General features: G+C 43.4%; 1 protein-coding gene across 2 annotated transcripts in view; it reads right to left on the reverse strand.

Moving 5' to 3' along the window:
• Positions 1 to 1,491: 1,491 nt before the first annotated feature.
• LOC138304192 (sulfotransferase 1 family member D1-like) overlaps positions 1,492 to 15,558 on the reverse strand; it is a 203,212-nt gene continuing 189,145 nt past the window's right edge. For both annotated transcript variants that reach the window (XM_069244044.1, XM_069244043.1), the window contains one exon: positions 1,492 to 5,980. In XM_069244044.1, the coding sequence (XP_069100145.1) occupies positions 5,868 to 5,980 (113 nt within the window). In that variant the 3' untranslated portion in view covers positions 1,492 to 5,867. The remainder of the gene's footprint in view (positions 5,981 to 15,558) is intronic.

Below are 15,558 nucleotides of genomic sequence, written 5' to 3' on the forward strand. Positions count from 1 at the left end.
CCTCTCCTGTTCCACATGTGGAGTTTCTCAGAGACGTTGGCGTATTGCCAGTGCTACTGCTTCCCCTTTAATATTACTTAATATTATCGAGGAGACAGCGTCAAAGTTACGCATTAATTTAATCCCCAGATCCAGGGCCGGTGCAGCCCCATGCTCATTTTGTATTTGTTTTAACACTTCCGGTAAATTGGCAAGTGTAGGGGTCCCATGTGTGGTAGTATAAACGGCAGCGAAGACTGTACCCCAAGTGGCACAATCATCCACCGAGGGAACCATCCCAAATGGCAAGCACATAGTGAGCAATCTATGTTTTTCCTGTGGCCCCGTATGAGGGAACACAGCTTCTAGCTGATTTGTTTTCTGAGCAATCCAGAACGGTATTTTTTCCCGTTCCGAGGGCACTTTACCCATGATGGTATGTACTGTTTGTGGATTAATCCCAGTAGCCAATTGATATCCTCCAGCAACTGGCGGTGCTGGACGCGCTGGTGTAGTGTTCAATGTTCGCATTACGAACTGAACTAGTCGTCTATATAATGCCACTAATTCATTATATAATATTCTTAAATCTACAACCGCCATATTCTGTATGCCCGGGTGAGGTGTATATGTGGCAAACATGGGCCATGTAGGCCCTTCATTACTTAAAGGACCTAGCCTCACTCGTCGTAGTACATGTGGTAGGGCGCCTTCAAACCAGTTCTGATGCTCTTGATATGTGAGCGATATTTCATGATACTGGTATGCTTCATATCGTACTGGAACGTCCGCAATGTCATATGTGTGAAATGTGTGCGTTCGTTGGTCAGCCCCAGGAAAGGCAACCCAACAGTAAAATGTTTCAGTTTGGTATGCTTCAGTTGCTTCTATAATTAAAGTAACCTCCCCGCCCTCTTCTGTAAGGCCATGCGCTAATAAATGTTGTGTAAGTGCATGTCTAGCATTTGCAGGAATGTCTATGGTATTAGCCATAGTTGTTTAGAGAAACGGAACACCTAAAATAGGGGAAGTTTTTCCTTTTGTGAGTTCGAGCTCGAACAACCTACAGCCTAATTAGGGGTTACCCGTTCGGCTGAGGAGGATTCTCCCAAAGACCAAGGACGTCTCTGTATAATGGTACTGAGGGTACCTGTTGTCTGTGAGACAGTGATAGTCAGGGTATCCGTAAATTAGTGCCTAAACACCATCATTGGTGGCGCCATGTCGTAGTTTGGACTCTTGCTCTGAGCAAGACTGCTGGTCTCAGGATGACAGTACTTTCGTTTGTAGGTGACTAAGTTCCTTCCTACAACTAGTTGTAACTGTTGTCCAAACCTTACCGGCTTACTAGCAGTACCTCACCAGAAACACAATAGTAAAAGGTGATTTGTAGCAGTCGCTTACGCATGGACTCAAAGTAATCTCTCAGGGTTGTCGTGGTTAAACGGAAATTACCCTTTTCTCACAGATTTATTATGTCTCATACAAACAAAGGCAATAACACAGATGCAGTGAAGTTATAATAGTTTTTATTCAACATAACTGCAATTTGCGATAAGTTGCATGAACTGCAATGATTAGGATAATGAATATACCCAGCAACAGTATTGTGAAGAGGAGAGTCATTGTTATAAAGACCCCCACCATTATGCAATATATGAAAGAAATATATGAATATGTAAAAGAAATGGAATAAGCCCTAATACCCTAAGGAGAGTAAGTCTAACCTCCTACCTATAAAAGGAGAGCTGGGTTCTTTAAACCTAATCTGCCAAAGCCGTGTCCATGAGAGGAGCCCCCAACCCTCGTTACCTTGGAATGAGGTCTCTATCTCAGACTCCGCAGGGACACGAAGACTGGGTCAGTGTCAAGATGACTTTAGCATCGGTATCAGCGATGGTGGCGATGCCCTCTGGTCGGAATCCCTCTGATTATCTGTCTAAAAGTGTGTTGTATTTATACAGATTTACAAGGTCCCCTGACATAAGTGTTATTCATAACAATAGATAACAGGCATGCTTGGGACGGCAATTAATATCAACAATCCCTCGAAAGTATAGTGAGGGAAAATCCCTAAGTGTGAATGCCTACTGTATGTTTGTCGTTCGTGCTTGATCTTGACGCCTTGGCGCAGTGACACTGATAACAGAACCCATAACAAGTGGCCTAACTATAAACAAGCCCGCCATTTTAAAGGAAATAAATAATTAAATGGTCTAAGACAGAGCAAGCTAAGTAGGTTAAAAGTCACTGGGTGACGGGGGCACGAGTTTAGAAGCCTAAGGCTAAGCTAACTCCTGTTATCCCGCTAAAACAAACTAGGATTCACCACAGTTCTGTAATCTGAAGGAAGGAACACATTTTCTATCACCCAGTATTTCCCCAGCTCTCCCGATAAAAATGCTACCACACTTGTGTGGGTGGGCCAAATTGCCTATAAAAGGGAAGGGCCCAAAACGTATGTGGACACATTAAAATTATCTAGCAAATAACAAACCATTTTTGCAAGGGGCCACCTGCGTTTTTTGTCCCCAGCTCAACGGCCATTTAGGGAAACCTACCAAATCCAGACATTTCTGAAAACTAGACAGCCGGGGAGTCCAGGAAGGTGTGGCTTGCATGGACCCCCAAACACTTTCTTACCCAGAATCCTGTGCAAACCACAAATGTAGCTAAAAATCACATTTTCCTCCAATGTCTGTGTGAGATCACCACACCAGCACAAATGTCCTACCACCAAGCTTTCCCCCTCGGTCTCCCGATAAAAATGATACCTCACTTGTGTACATGGGTCAAGTGCCTGCAACAGGGAAGGGTCAAAAACATGTAGAAAATTAGGGGGAACCAACGAGGGTCCAAAAGGGTGGGATTTTTCATATGTTTTTAGGCTGACTCTGCTTTGGGCACCCACACAGGTGGGAAAGAGTTTTTGTCAGTACAGATGAGCCAATCCTGGGTGGTAAGATTCTTTTGGATCCCTGCAGATTCTGGAAGTTTCTATCACAGAAATGTAGGCAAAATGTGTGATTTCATGCAAATGGCATTGTGGATAAGAAAATGGTGTGGGGAGCATGTGAAGCCCTCCACCCTGGACTCCGCAAGATGTTTAATTTTCAGAAGTGTCTGGGTCTGGTATGTTTTTCCAGGTGGCAGCGCACCCAAGTCCAAAAAGTGCAGCTTCTCACCATTGCGAGTAGGACAATACTGTGATTTAGCCAACCTCTCCTGGTCCATATGTAACCCAAAAGAGTCAAATGTCCTCTTGCTTGCCATTGGAATGAGATTCTTAGTCCGCAGGGGGTCATAAAGACTGTTGCCCCCTTCAGTTCGGTTAGGGGGGCATAACCACGTCCATGGTTGTGGGCTGCCCCCATCCCTCTATTTTAAAGCATGCTTCCCTGGTGTGTAGTGGGCTTTCTGCCTGCCCTGAGGGGGGCAGATCAGGGGTAATAATCCCCCCTACTTTCCAGGAGGGGCAGAATTACTGTGCCCATTTATTTGGGGCGGGACATTGACATGCCAATTCTGGGCAGCCCCTACCTCTACTCTAGCAAATCAAAAACAAATCCCTGGAGACTAGAGGGCTTTCTGCACCACTGGGGGAGAGAGTAGGGGGCAGAAATAGATTGCCATGATTTTTTTTTGTGAGGTGTGGGGGCATTGCAATGCCCATTATGGGCTGCCCCCACCGGTAGATGAATACGAAAAATCCCTGCTGCCTAGTGGGCTTTCTGCCCTCGCAGGGGGACATATTGGGAACTACTGCCCCCTGCGGGACAGAAAGACCGTGCTGATCTTATTTAGGGAAGGGTGAGGGTATTGCAATGCCCATTCTGGGCAGCCCCCACCCATAGACGTATAAAAAAAAATACCTGGTACCTAGTGGTCTTTCTGCCCCCAGGGGAGGCAGAAAGATTGTGCCAATTTTGGGGAAGGGTGGGGGCATTACAATTCCCATTCCGGGCAGCCCCTACCCCTAGATGCATATAAAAAATGCTTTGGGATCACCCTCCTGCGGATCAAATAGGGAGGATTACCAATGAAAAGGGGAGATTCTCCCCTTTCCAATGATACCACTCTCATCTGTCTCAGTGGACGGGGCTGAGATAGCCCCCTAAGCACCGAGGCAGTGAAAGTTAAATGAGCCAATTTCACCTTAGTTTTCAGTGAAATGCTGTCAGCGTGCCATGCACGCAGACCATCATTTCACTGAAAACCCAAAACAGACCCGGGAACTGGGGAAGATAGTTGGATTTCCAGTGTCATGTGTGCACACGGCCGGGATTGGTCCAGCACACTTGAGCACTGCAGCGTTGGACGGCTTCCTACTGTCCGACACACAGAAAAGGTTAGCTTTCAGCTTTGACCCGGTCTTGCGCAGCTAGAAGTCTGCGATTGACATTTTGATATTTTAGGCACTATTTTGAACGATGAACTTTAAAAATTCATAACTCTCGTTCTACTGATTGGATTTTTGTCAGTTTGGTGTAAAATAATGTATTAACGTTTACTTTATTTTTATAAACTGACATGGGATTTGTCTTGCGTTGTGTTCATTACTGATTGTGTGCTGCATAAATACTTTACACATTGCATCTAAGTTAAGCCTGACTACTTTTTGAGCCGAGCTACCTACAGTTAAAGACAGGTTAATTTAGTGAATTTTTGTAGTTCACCCTGCAATGGATTGTGGCTGATGATTGACCAGGGCTCACACCCCAGTCCACCAACAACCCAATTTCTCGCATGTTCCATCTGCTGTAGTATAGTACTAACTTCTTGGTATGTGATCATTTTGAAGTGAATAATGGTTACTCATCATTTAGAAGGCCCAAGTGTAAAACCAGTCTGAGAGTTCCATCCTTCTAGTCCATCAAACTCATTATCACCTTTCTGTTGGAACTTGTTCAATTACTGTCTTCTTCAGTAAGAGAGAGCGATGTCATTTGTATCTCTTGACAAAATTGTTTGATCAGAACCACATAAAGTTCACTTTTTGTGGTGTCTCCCTTGGTGTTTACATTTGGTTTCATGGTTGCTTGCATGAATCCTCCACATTTTGGTGGTGGCAAGAAGAGGAGGAGACAGCCATAGAGGCAGGTTTAAGGGGAAAATATTTTAAGTAAATTAGGCTTGGCAATCCTGCCTCCAGCACATGAATAAATATCACTAAGACACCAAATACGGTGGCAGGTATGCAATTCACAGATAGTTGCAATTGAGCCCTTTACACATGTAAAAATGGGGGAATAATATTCACTTTTTGATTTGTTCCATATTCCCACATATTTGGGTGCCACTGTGCACATTGTAAACCCTGTACAATTTACACCTATAATTTGCGGGCTGAATGTGATCATGCCCTAATTTAAAAACTGATGAGGAAGACATGGACTGAGATTATTCAAGTTTTTGTTACTAGAATGACTCAATACTAACGCATCAATAGTGCACCAGTTTGGGGGCCAATAGGAGATTGGAGGAGTTATGACTAGCATTCCACTCCAGTGTCATACCATATTTCCCAGTGGAACTAGAATAATCTGAATAAATTTTAAAGTGCACAACACAATTTAGAGTGAACTGGGCCCTTACATACTTAATATTTAAGCACCATGAATCAACTCACTGTTGTTTAGCATAATTTTGTTCATAACATTGACTGCATAACTACTGATTGGGGCATGCAGGTTCAGAACCTCTGAACTTGCTGGTTTTCATACAGACATCAGTAATAGAAATCAACCTGCTACGAAATCTAAGATAAGAAACTTTCAAGAAAGTCCATTCCGCAAACACTGTTAGTCAAAGTTGCAGGTCGCAACTCAAAGAGAGGCTTCACATGGTGATTAAAACATGGGTTGGGGCACAGGGTTGAAGGTTGGATCTTAAAGCTCATTCCTGAACTTCAAGCCACACTCTGCCATTTTCTTTTGGTAGTCTTCTTCGAATTGTTCATTTTGGGCTAAGGTAAAGTGGTTCTTCCAATCTCCTGCGATGCCTGTGGAGGGTGACAAAATAGAATAATATGGTAATAAAAGAGATATAAAATAAAAAGACAAAATGGTTCCTTTCTTGACCCTTAAATACAATTCATTATTATATAACTCAAAAGCAATCTTTTTCACTATTAGAAACATGGAAGAAATGTTATATTATTGCAATCTAATTAATATGTTTTAGACAGAATATTAATTAGGCACACATTAAAACTGTCTTTAATGGCTAACATTTTCTAAAAATACTCTGTCCTTCTTCTAAGTTTAATTTGTGCTCAAGTGAAGTGAAAACGCTATTGAGAAGCTTATATAAGAAAAATGCTTAGATACTATGGGATGAACGGACAGTAGCTAAGCAACGTTTCATTTACCACAATCTTAAATAGAAATGTCTTTTGCCGAACTCAATCAATCAAGGATGATGATGATGATGCAAATAAATTAGGTTCTGCGGTTCCCATGGAAATATAAAATAAATGACAATGGTGTATTTTCAATAGAGACAAGTTGTAGGACCTATGTTGGACACTTCTGCAATTTTACCATCCAATGTACACTTTATTACAACATGCTTTTGTTATTGGAACTCTCTGCCGCGGTATAACTCGGCTAAATACCTGGTTTGTTCTCTACTTGGTGGGTTCTTGAAAATGATTGGATGTTTGGGTGAAAATGATTATTTATGTGCCAGTAAAATTACATGTTTCATAAAGTAATGTGTAGATATGACTTTTCTTTAACTAAATTACACATACATATATCCATATACAGTACAAACTCTACATGTAAGCATGGCTCAAGTGATTAAGAGCCTCTTCTCAACTGGTACCTGACACCTCAGAGATTTCAGAAACTGATTACACAGATTACTATAGATATTATACATTGTTAAATATATTTCACTTTTCAACCCTGCATTCTCTACATACAGAAGTAACATTTAGCAAAGGTTTATCTCTGCATCAATTCCTTCTATCTGCAAAATCATTAATTCTGAAACAACACAAGGACCTTATTCTCCTTGTGTAGTGAAAGCAAATTAGGGCCTGCTTAAAGTCTCCATTTTTAAATGCACATTTTTAACTTAGCATTTCTTTTCTGCTGGTAACCTTTTACTTGGCTTTTGGTTTATCTGATAATGCACTGCAAAATCATTGTGCATGTTGCTTGTTCCTAGTATGCACTGATGCCATCTAGTCTGTACACTCTGTCCAAGGCTGAGCACAAAGAACATGATGCCTAAACATTCTGCTTGCCTGTGGAGACAGCGCCACATTTGTAGAAATATCACAGTGTTGAGTTTTCTCCTCTAACACAGTGTGACAGGGACGGTTCCAGTAAATGCTCTGAAAGACATTTTCGCATCTTTTCTTGTGTCTAATCTTGGGTAATTGGAGTTACAACAAAAGGGTAGATCTGTTTGCATGATTTCCCTGGGAATCTAAGTAGTCATATTCGAGGGTGTGGAACCCATCTGGTACCCTGGTGTGTTTAGTGGTTCAGATGAGGCACTGTGTGCTAACTAGGAGTTGTGTCAACATTTCCTGATGGTATATGCAGACTGAGTCCCCATACTCTGATTTTTCTGTTGACCAGATATACAGTCCTACTTGAGTTATATGAACCGTATAACATAGCACAATTAATGTTCTAGGTAAGGTACTTATTTAATGGATCTCTGGAGTAGTTCTTAAGTACCCATGTGTTCTCTTTTCGCCTTATAAGGAGACCTCTGTGGTGTTAGGGATTAATTCTCCTCTGCTTACTAGTAAAAAAAAAGAATAACCCCACTACAGTATTCCCTCTCAGAATTCCATTCTTTAAAATGGCAAATTCATTTAACATTCCAATTAAGTATGGACAGGATGACACAACATATTTGGCACAAAAGTGACTCCTCTTCAAAGGTGGTAGAAGCCCACAAACATTATAAATGTAAAGTGTTTTGCTCATGGGTCAATTTTCCTTCATTAGATGCAAACACACAAACATTTAATACATACACTGAGGTGCCAGCACCTATATAATACAGACCACATCAACACTTAGAAATACCGTTAACATAGCTAGAATATCACAATTGGTTCCAAGGCACCCTTCCACATGCAAGCAGAACTCAAGACTGGATCCCCTCTGTAACAATGGGGCGACCTGGCCAGTGCTAATTGGTTATACACCATATCCTAACATAGCAGCATTGAATGCTAACAAACTCTGTTCTTTATTCAATAATCTTGTAAGATTATAAAGATATTTGACAGAATTTGTTATGCAAACAATAACAACTGTCCCAGCTAGCACTGTTCAAGCTCCCCAGCAGCAGCTAGCTGTGCCTGCAATTAGTCCTGTCACTAACCCCTACGGTGCCTTGGATGAGGTGGTCCCGTCCCAGCACATGGTTCCTGTGTGCCTGGGACGAGACCACCTCGACCTGCACCGGGCCCACAGGGGAAGGGCTAGTGCTCCCTCCGTGGGCCCCCCACCCACATCCCCCGTCAGGGATGAAAGGAGAATCGCTTCCCCTACCACCCCCGCCCCCCCCATCCCCCCATGACGTCTGATGACGTCAGCACGCGATCGCCTGCTGACCTCATCAGAGGTCGCCTCCCGTGGCACTGGAAGCATGCTTCCAGCGCGATGCAGATGAGAAAAGCAAAGCATTTCTCTTCCGCTTGGGAGGAGGGGTGCGGGAGGGACATCGGAAGAAAGGAAAGGCTCACTAGACACCAGGGACTTTTTTTTTTTTTATTTACATGAGGTGAGCGGCCCCTTGGGCAAGGGTCGCTCCCTAGGGGTCCAAATAATTTTTTAAGCCCACTAGACACCAGGGAATTTTTGGGGATTTTTTTTTTATTTTCTGTGCAGGGAGCGACCCGTTAGGCAAGGGTCGCTCCCTGGGGGGCCAAATTGTGCTTAGGCCATTTCTGCCCCCAGGGGGGCAGAATTGCCAACTAGACACCAGGGATTTTTTTTGTGTTTTCTAATAAAGGGAGCGGCCCCTTGGGCAAGGGTCGCTCCCTAGGGGGCCATATTATTTTTAGGCCCTTTCTGCCCCCCCGGGGGTAGATCGGCCTAATATAATTAAGCCGATCTGCCCCCAGGGGGGGCAGAAATGCCCACTAGACACCGGGGTGTTTTTTTTTTTTTTTTTTCTATTATGTGCAGGGAGTGACCCCTTAGGCAAGGGTTGCTCCCTGGGGGGCCAAATTGTGTTTAGGCCATTTCTGTCCCACCGGGGGCAGATAGGCCTAATATAATTAGGCCGATCTGCCCCCAGGGGGGGCAAAAATGCCCACTAGACACCAGGGATTTTTTTGTGCGTTTTCTAATAAAGGGAACGGCCCCTTGGGCAAGGGTCGCTCCCTAGGTGGCCATATTATTTTTAGGCCCTTTCTGCAGATCAGCCTAATATAATTAGCCCGATCTGCCCCCAGGGAGGGCAGAAATGCCCACTAGACACCAGGGAATTTATTTATTGTTTTTTTTTGTTTTTTTTTGTTTTGTTTTTTACTTTTATGTGCAGGGATTTATTTTTGTGTTTTCTAATAAAGGGAACGGCCCCTTGGGCAAGGGTCGCTCCCTAGGGGGCCATATTATTTTTAGGCCCTACACTGGCCTAATATAATTAGGCCGATCTGCCCCCGGGGGGGCAGAAATGCCCACTAGACACCAAGGAATTTTTCTTTTTTTTTCTTTTATGTGCAGGGTGCGACCCCCTTAGGCAAGGGTCTCTCCTTGGGGGGGGGCAAATTGTGTTTAGGCCATTTCTGCCCCCCGGGTGGCAGAAATGCCTACTTGACACCAGGGAATTTGTTTTGTGTTTTCTAATAAAGGGGCCATATTATTTTTAGGCCATTTCTGCCCCCCCCATGGTGGCAGATCGGCCTAGTGTAATTAGGCCGATCTGCCTCCAGGGGGGGCAGAAACCTCTAGACACCAGTGATATATATATATTTTTATTTACTTTATGTTTTTATGTATGGGGAGCGATCCCTTAGGCAAGGGTTGCTCCCCTGGGGGGCAAATTGTATTTAGGCCATTTCTGCCCCCCTTGGGGGGCAGAAACCACTAGACACCAGGGATTGGTGTGTGTGTATGTGTGTGTTTTGTTTGGGGGGGCAGCCCCCTGGGGCAAGGGTCGCTCCCCATGGGGACACATTACTGTTGGCCATATCTGCCCCTGTTGGGGGCAGATTGGCCTATTTTTGGAAGGCCCATCAGCGCTCAAGGGGGGCAGAAAGCTCACCAGAGACCGGGGAAGATTTATTTTTCAAAATAAGAGGTTGGGATTGTGGCCACACCCCTACCCCAAATAAATGGGACCAAAGTTGTTCTGCCCACCAGTGGACAGATGGGGCAACTACCCCGATCCACAACCCAGGGGCAGAAAGTCTACTAGATGCCATGAAATTAAAAAAAAAAAATAGTGGGGCGGTGCCTACCAACCATTATGGGCCTGGTTATGCCCTCACCCGAACTGAAGGGGCTAACAGTCATTCAGCTCTCCCCTGCACACTAAAACATCTTATCCCATGGCAAGCAAGAGTACATCTGATTTTTTTGGTTTTTGTTTTACATTTGGGCCATGAGAGCTTGGTAACTCTCAAAATCATCCCACTTGGAATGGTGAGGGATGCACTTTTTTTTACTTTGGGACGCTGCCATGTCGAAAATCCACAATACCTAGACACATCTGAAAACTAAACATCTAGTTGACACCAGGGTGGTGTGCTTCACATGCACCCTGCACCATTGCCTTACGCACAATGCCCTGCAAACCTGCAACTTTGCTGGAAAGCACACATTTTCCCCACATTTTTGTGATGGAACCTTCCGGAATCTGCAGGAATCCACAGAATTCCTACCACCCAGCATTGTCTCATCTATACAGATAAAATTTCTGCTGCACTTGTCAGCCTAAAGATTTTTTGTTTCAAACTGCCCTTTTGGATCCACTTTGGTTCCCCCTCAATTTTAACGTGTTTTTGGCACTTCCCTGTCACAAACACTTGGCCCACCTACACAAGTGAGGTATCATTTTTACCGGGAGACTAAGGGGAACGTTGGGTGGTATGAAATTTGTCCCGATGAAGTGATCCCACACAGAAATGTGGGAAAATGTGATTTTGTTTAGCTAAATTTCAGGTTTGCTGAGGATTCTGGGTAAGAAAACATTGGGGACGGGGGTCCACGCAGGTCACACCTCCCTTGAATCCCTTGGATGTCTAGTTTTCAGAAATGTCTGGGTTTGGTAGGTTTCCCTAGATGGCTGCTGAGCCCAGGACCAAAAACGCAGGTGACCCCCCGCACAAACAGGTAGTTTTCTATTTGATAATTGTGATGTGTCCAGATAGTGTTTTGGGGCATTTCCTGTTGCGAGCAGAAGGCCTACCCACACAAGTGAGGTACCATTTATATCGGGAGACTTGGGGGAACACTGGGTGGAAGGAAATTTGTGGCTCCTCTCAGAACTTTCTGTCACCGAAATGTGAGGAAAAAGTGTTTTTTTAGCCACAATTTGAGGTTTGCAAAGGATTCTGGGTAACAGAACCTGGTTAGAGCCCCACAAATCACCCCATCTTGGATTCCCCTAGGTCTCTAGTTTTAAAAAATGCACAGGTTTGGTAGGTTTCCCTAGGTGGCGGCTGAGCTATAGGCTAAAATCCACAGGGAGGCACTTTGCAAAAAACACCTCTGTTTTCTTTGATAAAATGTGATGTGTCCACTTTGTGTTATGGGGCATTTCCTGTCGCGGGCACTAGGCCTACCCACACAAGTGAGGTACCATTTTTATCGGGAGACTTGAGGGAACACTGGGTGGAAGGAAATGTGTGGCTCCTCTCAGATTACAGAACTTTCTGTCACCGAAATGTGAGGAAAAAGTGTTTTTATAGCCACATTTTGAGGTTTGCAAAGGATTCTGGGTAACAGAACCTGGTGAGAGCCCACAAGTCACCCTATCTTGGATTTCCCTAGGTCTCTTGTTTACAAAAATGCACAGGTTTGGTAGGTTTCCCTAGGTGGCGGCTGAGTTAGAGGCCAAAATCCACAGGTAGGCACTTTGCAAAAAACACCTCTGTTTTCTTTGAGAAAATGTGATGTGTCCACTTTGTGTTTTGGGGCATTTCCTGTCGTGGGCACTAGGCCTACCCACACAAGAGAGGTGCCATTTTTATCGGGAGACTTGGGGGAACGCTGGGTGGAAGGAAATTTGTGGCTCCTCTCAGATTCCAGAACTTTCTGTCACTGAAATGTGAGGAAAAAGTATTTTTTAGCCACAATTTGAGGTTTGTAAAGGATTCTGGGTAACAGAACCTGGTGAGAGTCCCACAAGTCACCCCATCTTGGATTCCCCATGGTCTCTAGTTTAAAAAAATGCACAGGTTTGGTAGGTTTCCCTAGGTGCCGACTGAGCTAGAGGCCAAAATCCACAGGTAGGCACTTTGCAAAAAACACCTCTGTTTTCTTTGGAAAAATTTGATGTGTCCACGTTGTGTTTTGGGGCACTTTCTGTCGGGGGCGCTAGGCCTACCCACACAAGTGAGGTACCATTTTTATCGGGAGACTTCGGGGAACATAGAATAGCAAAACAAGTGTTATTTTCCCTTGTCTTTCTCCACATTTTTTCCTTCCAAATATAAGACAGTGTGTAAAAAAGACATCTATTTGAGAAATGCCCTGTAATTCACATGCTAGTATGGGTACCCCAGAATTCAGAGATGTGCAAATAACCACTGCTCCTCTACACCTTATCTTGTGCCCACTTTGGAAATACAAAGGTTTTCTTGCTACCTATTTTTCACTGTTTATATTTCAGCAAATGAATAGCTGTATACCCGGTACAGAATGAAAACCCACTGCAAGGTGCAGCTAATTTATTTTCTCAGGGTACCCAGGGTTCTTGATGAACCTACAAGCCCTATATATCCCTGCAATCAGAAGAATCCAGCAGACGTAACAGTATATTGCTTTCAAAACCCTGACATTGCATGAAAAAGTTACAGAGTAAAACGTAGAGAAAAATGTCTGTTTTGTTCACCTTTTCAATATTTTTTTATTTCAGTTGTTATTTCTGAAGGAAACCCTTGTAGGATCTACACAAATTACCCATTGCGGAATTCAGAATTCTGTCTACTTTTCAGGAATGTTTAGGTTTCTGGGATCCAGCATTGGTTTCACACCCATTTGTGTCACTGACTGGAAGGAGGCTGAAAGCACATAAAATCGTAAAAATGGGGTATGTCCCAGTAAAATGCCAAAATTGTGTTGAAAAATTAGGTTTTCTGATTCAAGTCTGCCTGTTCCTGAAAGTTGGGAAGCTGGTGATTTTAGCACTGCAAACCCTTTGCTGATGCCCATTTCAGGGAAAAAACCACAAGCCTCCTTCTGCAGCCCTTTTTTCCATTTTTTTTTTAAAATACAAAATTTTCACTGTATTTTGGCTAATTTCTTGGTCTCCTTCAGGGGAACCCACAAAGTCTGGGTACCTCTAGAATCCCTAGGATGTTTTAAAAAAAGGACGCAAATTTGGCGTGGGTAGCTTATGTGAGCAAAAATGTATGAGGGCCTAAGCGCGCCCTGCCCCAAATAGCCAAAAAAAGGCCTGGCACCTGAGGGGGAAAAGGCCTGGCAGCGAAGGGGCTAATAATGCAATAGTGGGCAAGGTTATCACCAAAAGGAAAGAGATTCCATTTTGGATTGAGTAAAAAATAAATCATCTTTAAGCAGTGTTTCTCCATACGGGACCACAAAACAAACGTAGGATTCTTATTATGTTCCCTCCTCTTGGTATCGTTCCCCCTGTTGAAGATGGTTCCAAATGTCTTTGCTGCCGCATATACCACAACTCATGGTACAAAGTCAATAGCTGTTTTGCCGGAGGAGCTAACACAGAGTCTAAATAAATATGAGGATGCCCCTGGACTTGGGGATGAAATTAAGTAGCAATTTTGCCACTGTTCCCTCCATCATATTAAGTAATATTAAAGAGAGGCAGCAGGACTGGCAGTTCGCCAACGACTTGGCCAAGTTCTTGTGCAGGATCAGGAACACAAGTTGTGAAAAATGATTAGGAACAACTATACATCTACAGGTTGAGATAACTTGGGAGCCAGCCCAAATAAGCCACAGCTTAAAAGCAAATCAGACCAAGAAGGCTCCAAACAGGCACTAAAGTCCACTTAAAAACTCTGGGACAAACAAGCAAAAACTAGAAATAGACCAAAAACAGGGGGTGTATCTCCGCAACCGGAAAAACTTTATAAGTTGTGCTACAGTGATACATTAGAACAGCCTGACAGGTATCGGTATACTGATACTCCTCCTTCTTGTTCTTTTCAGGACTCACCAGGCAAATCTTGTGATAGAGGAGAAGGATCTGAGCGCCAGCATGAAGAGTATGTGAAACAGAAAACGGACTCACAATGCTCATCTGACATCATTATAAAAAAAAGAAACTTCCACAACAAAAACTCTAATATAAATAGAGGAAAGTGGCAGGTATTTCTGTTAAATATGCCATACATTCTGGGAACACTCCTTCTGAACAAGACGTGGGCTTTGACACTGCTAGACAGCACAGCAGTGGTCACAATAGTATACCAGAATCTTCAGTCGTTTCTGCTTTTGAGAACAGCTAGTAAATGTTTACTAGTTGAAACACCAGATCAGCAGGTGAGCTCTCCCAGCCGACTATATAAATTAGACATTCAAACTAAGGGCTACACAACACGCACTATTAAAGTCATTTTCTGGAAAAAATTAACATACAGTTATGACATTCTCTTGGCTGAAGGGGATTGGCTGCCCGAGTTTGTTAGGAAAGTCCCACAGGGAGATGTTATACTGCCGTCCTTCTCATATTTTGTTCCTGAGGCAGTTAAATAGACATATGCAAGGACTGGGCAGTTGCACAAGGCCCTGCATTATACTGCAATAATATAGGCTTGGATAAGAGTTACCCCACCAAATAATACCCATACGCTCTAGTCCACAAGTGTAACCACAATACCCTTTTAAACAGAAAACAAATGCTCTTGTGATGGAAATTCTCTCACAACTTGCATACCAAGGTGCAACTGAACCCTGTGTGTTTCTAATGAATAATACTTTTTCCTGTCATGAAGCATGATCATTCCTATCAAACAGTATTACACTATAGACATTTAAACAGTCACACACACACTTTTGCGATTCAAAACTCACACAATATGGCTTTAATGAATAACACAGTCCATACAAAATACAAATCTTAGACATTCCCATTGTCTTTTTTGTCAGAATATAGTACCTGAAGCAGAATTCTAATCGCCTTCACCACCCTGGGATCACAAAGGAGGCCTTATCGACTCCCTCAGTCCTGGACTGTTCACTGCCCGAGTAACATAAATTTTACATGAAATTTCCCCAGCAGCATTGTCCTATGTTAATGACATCTATCTGACGGTTGATGACGTAAATATACACATAGCGCAAGTAGAAAGAATAGTGTTGAGATTTGCCAAGTACAGCTATAATTTCAATTTTCAAAAGGCAAAAATTGCTTTTCTTAGTGTCTTGTTTCTAGGATTTGAATTGTCCA

Source organism: Pleurodeles waltl, chromosome 7, assembly GCF_031143425.1.
Source record: "Pleurodeles waltl isolate 20211129_DDA chromosome 7, aPleWal1.hap1.20221129, whole genome shotgun sequence".
Taxonomy (NCBI): domain Eukaryota; kingdom Metazoa; phylum Chordata; class Amphibia; order Caudata; family Salamandridae; genus Pleurodeles; species Pleurodeles waltl.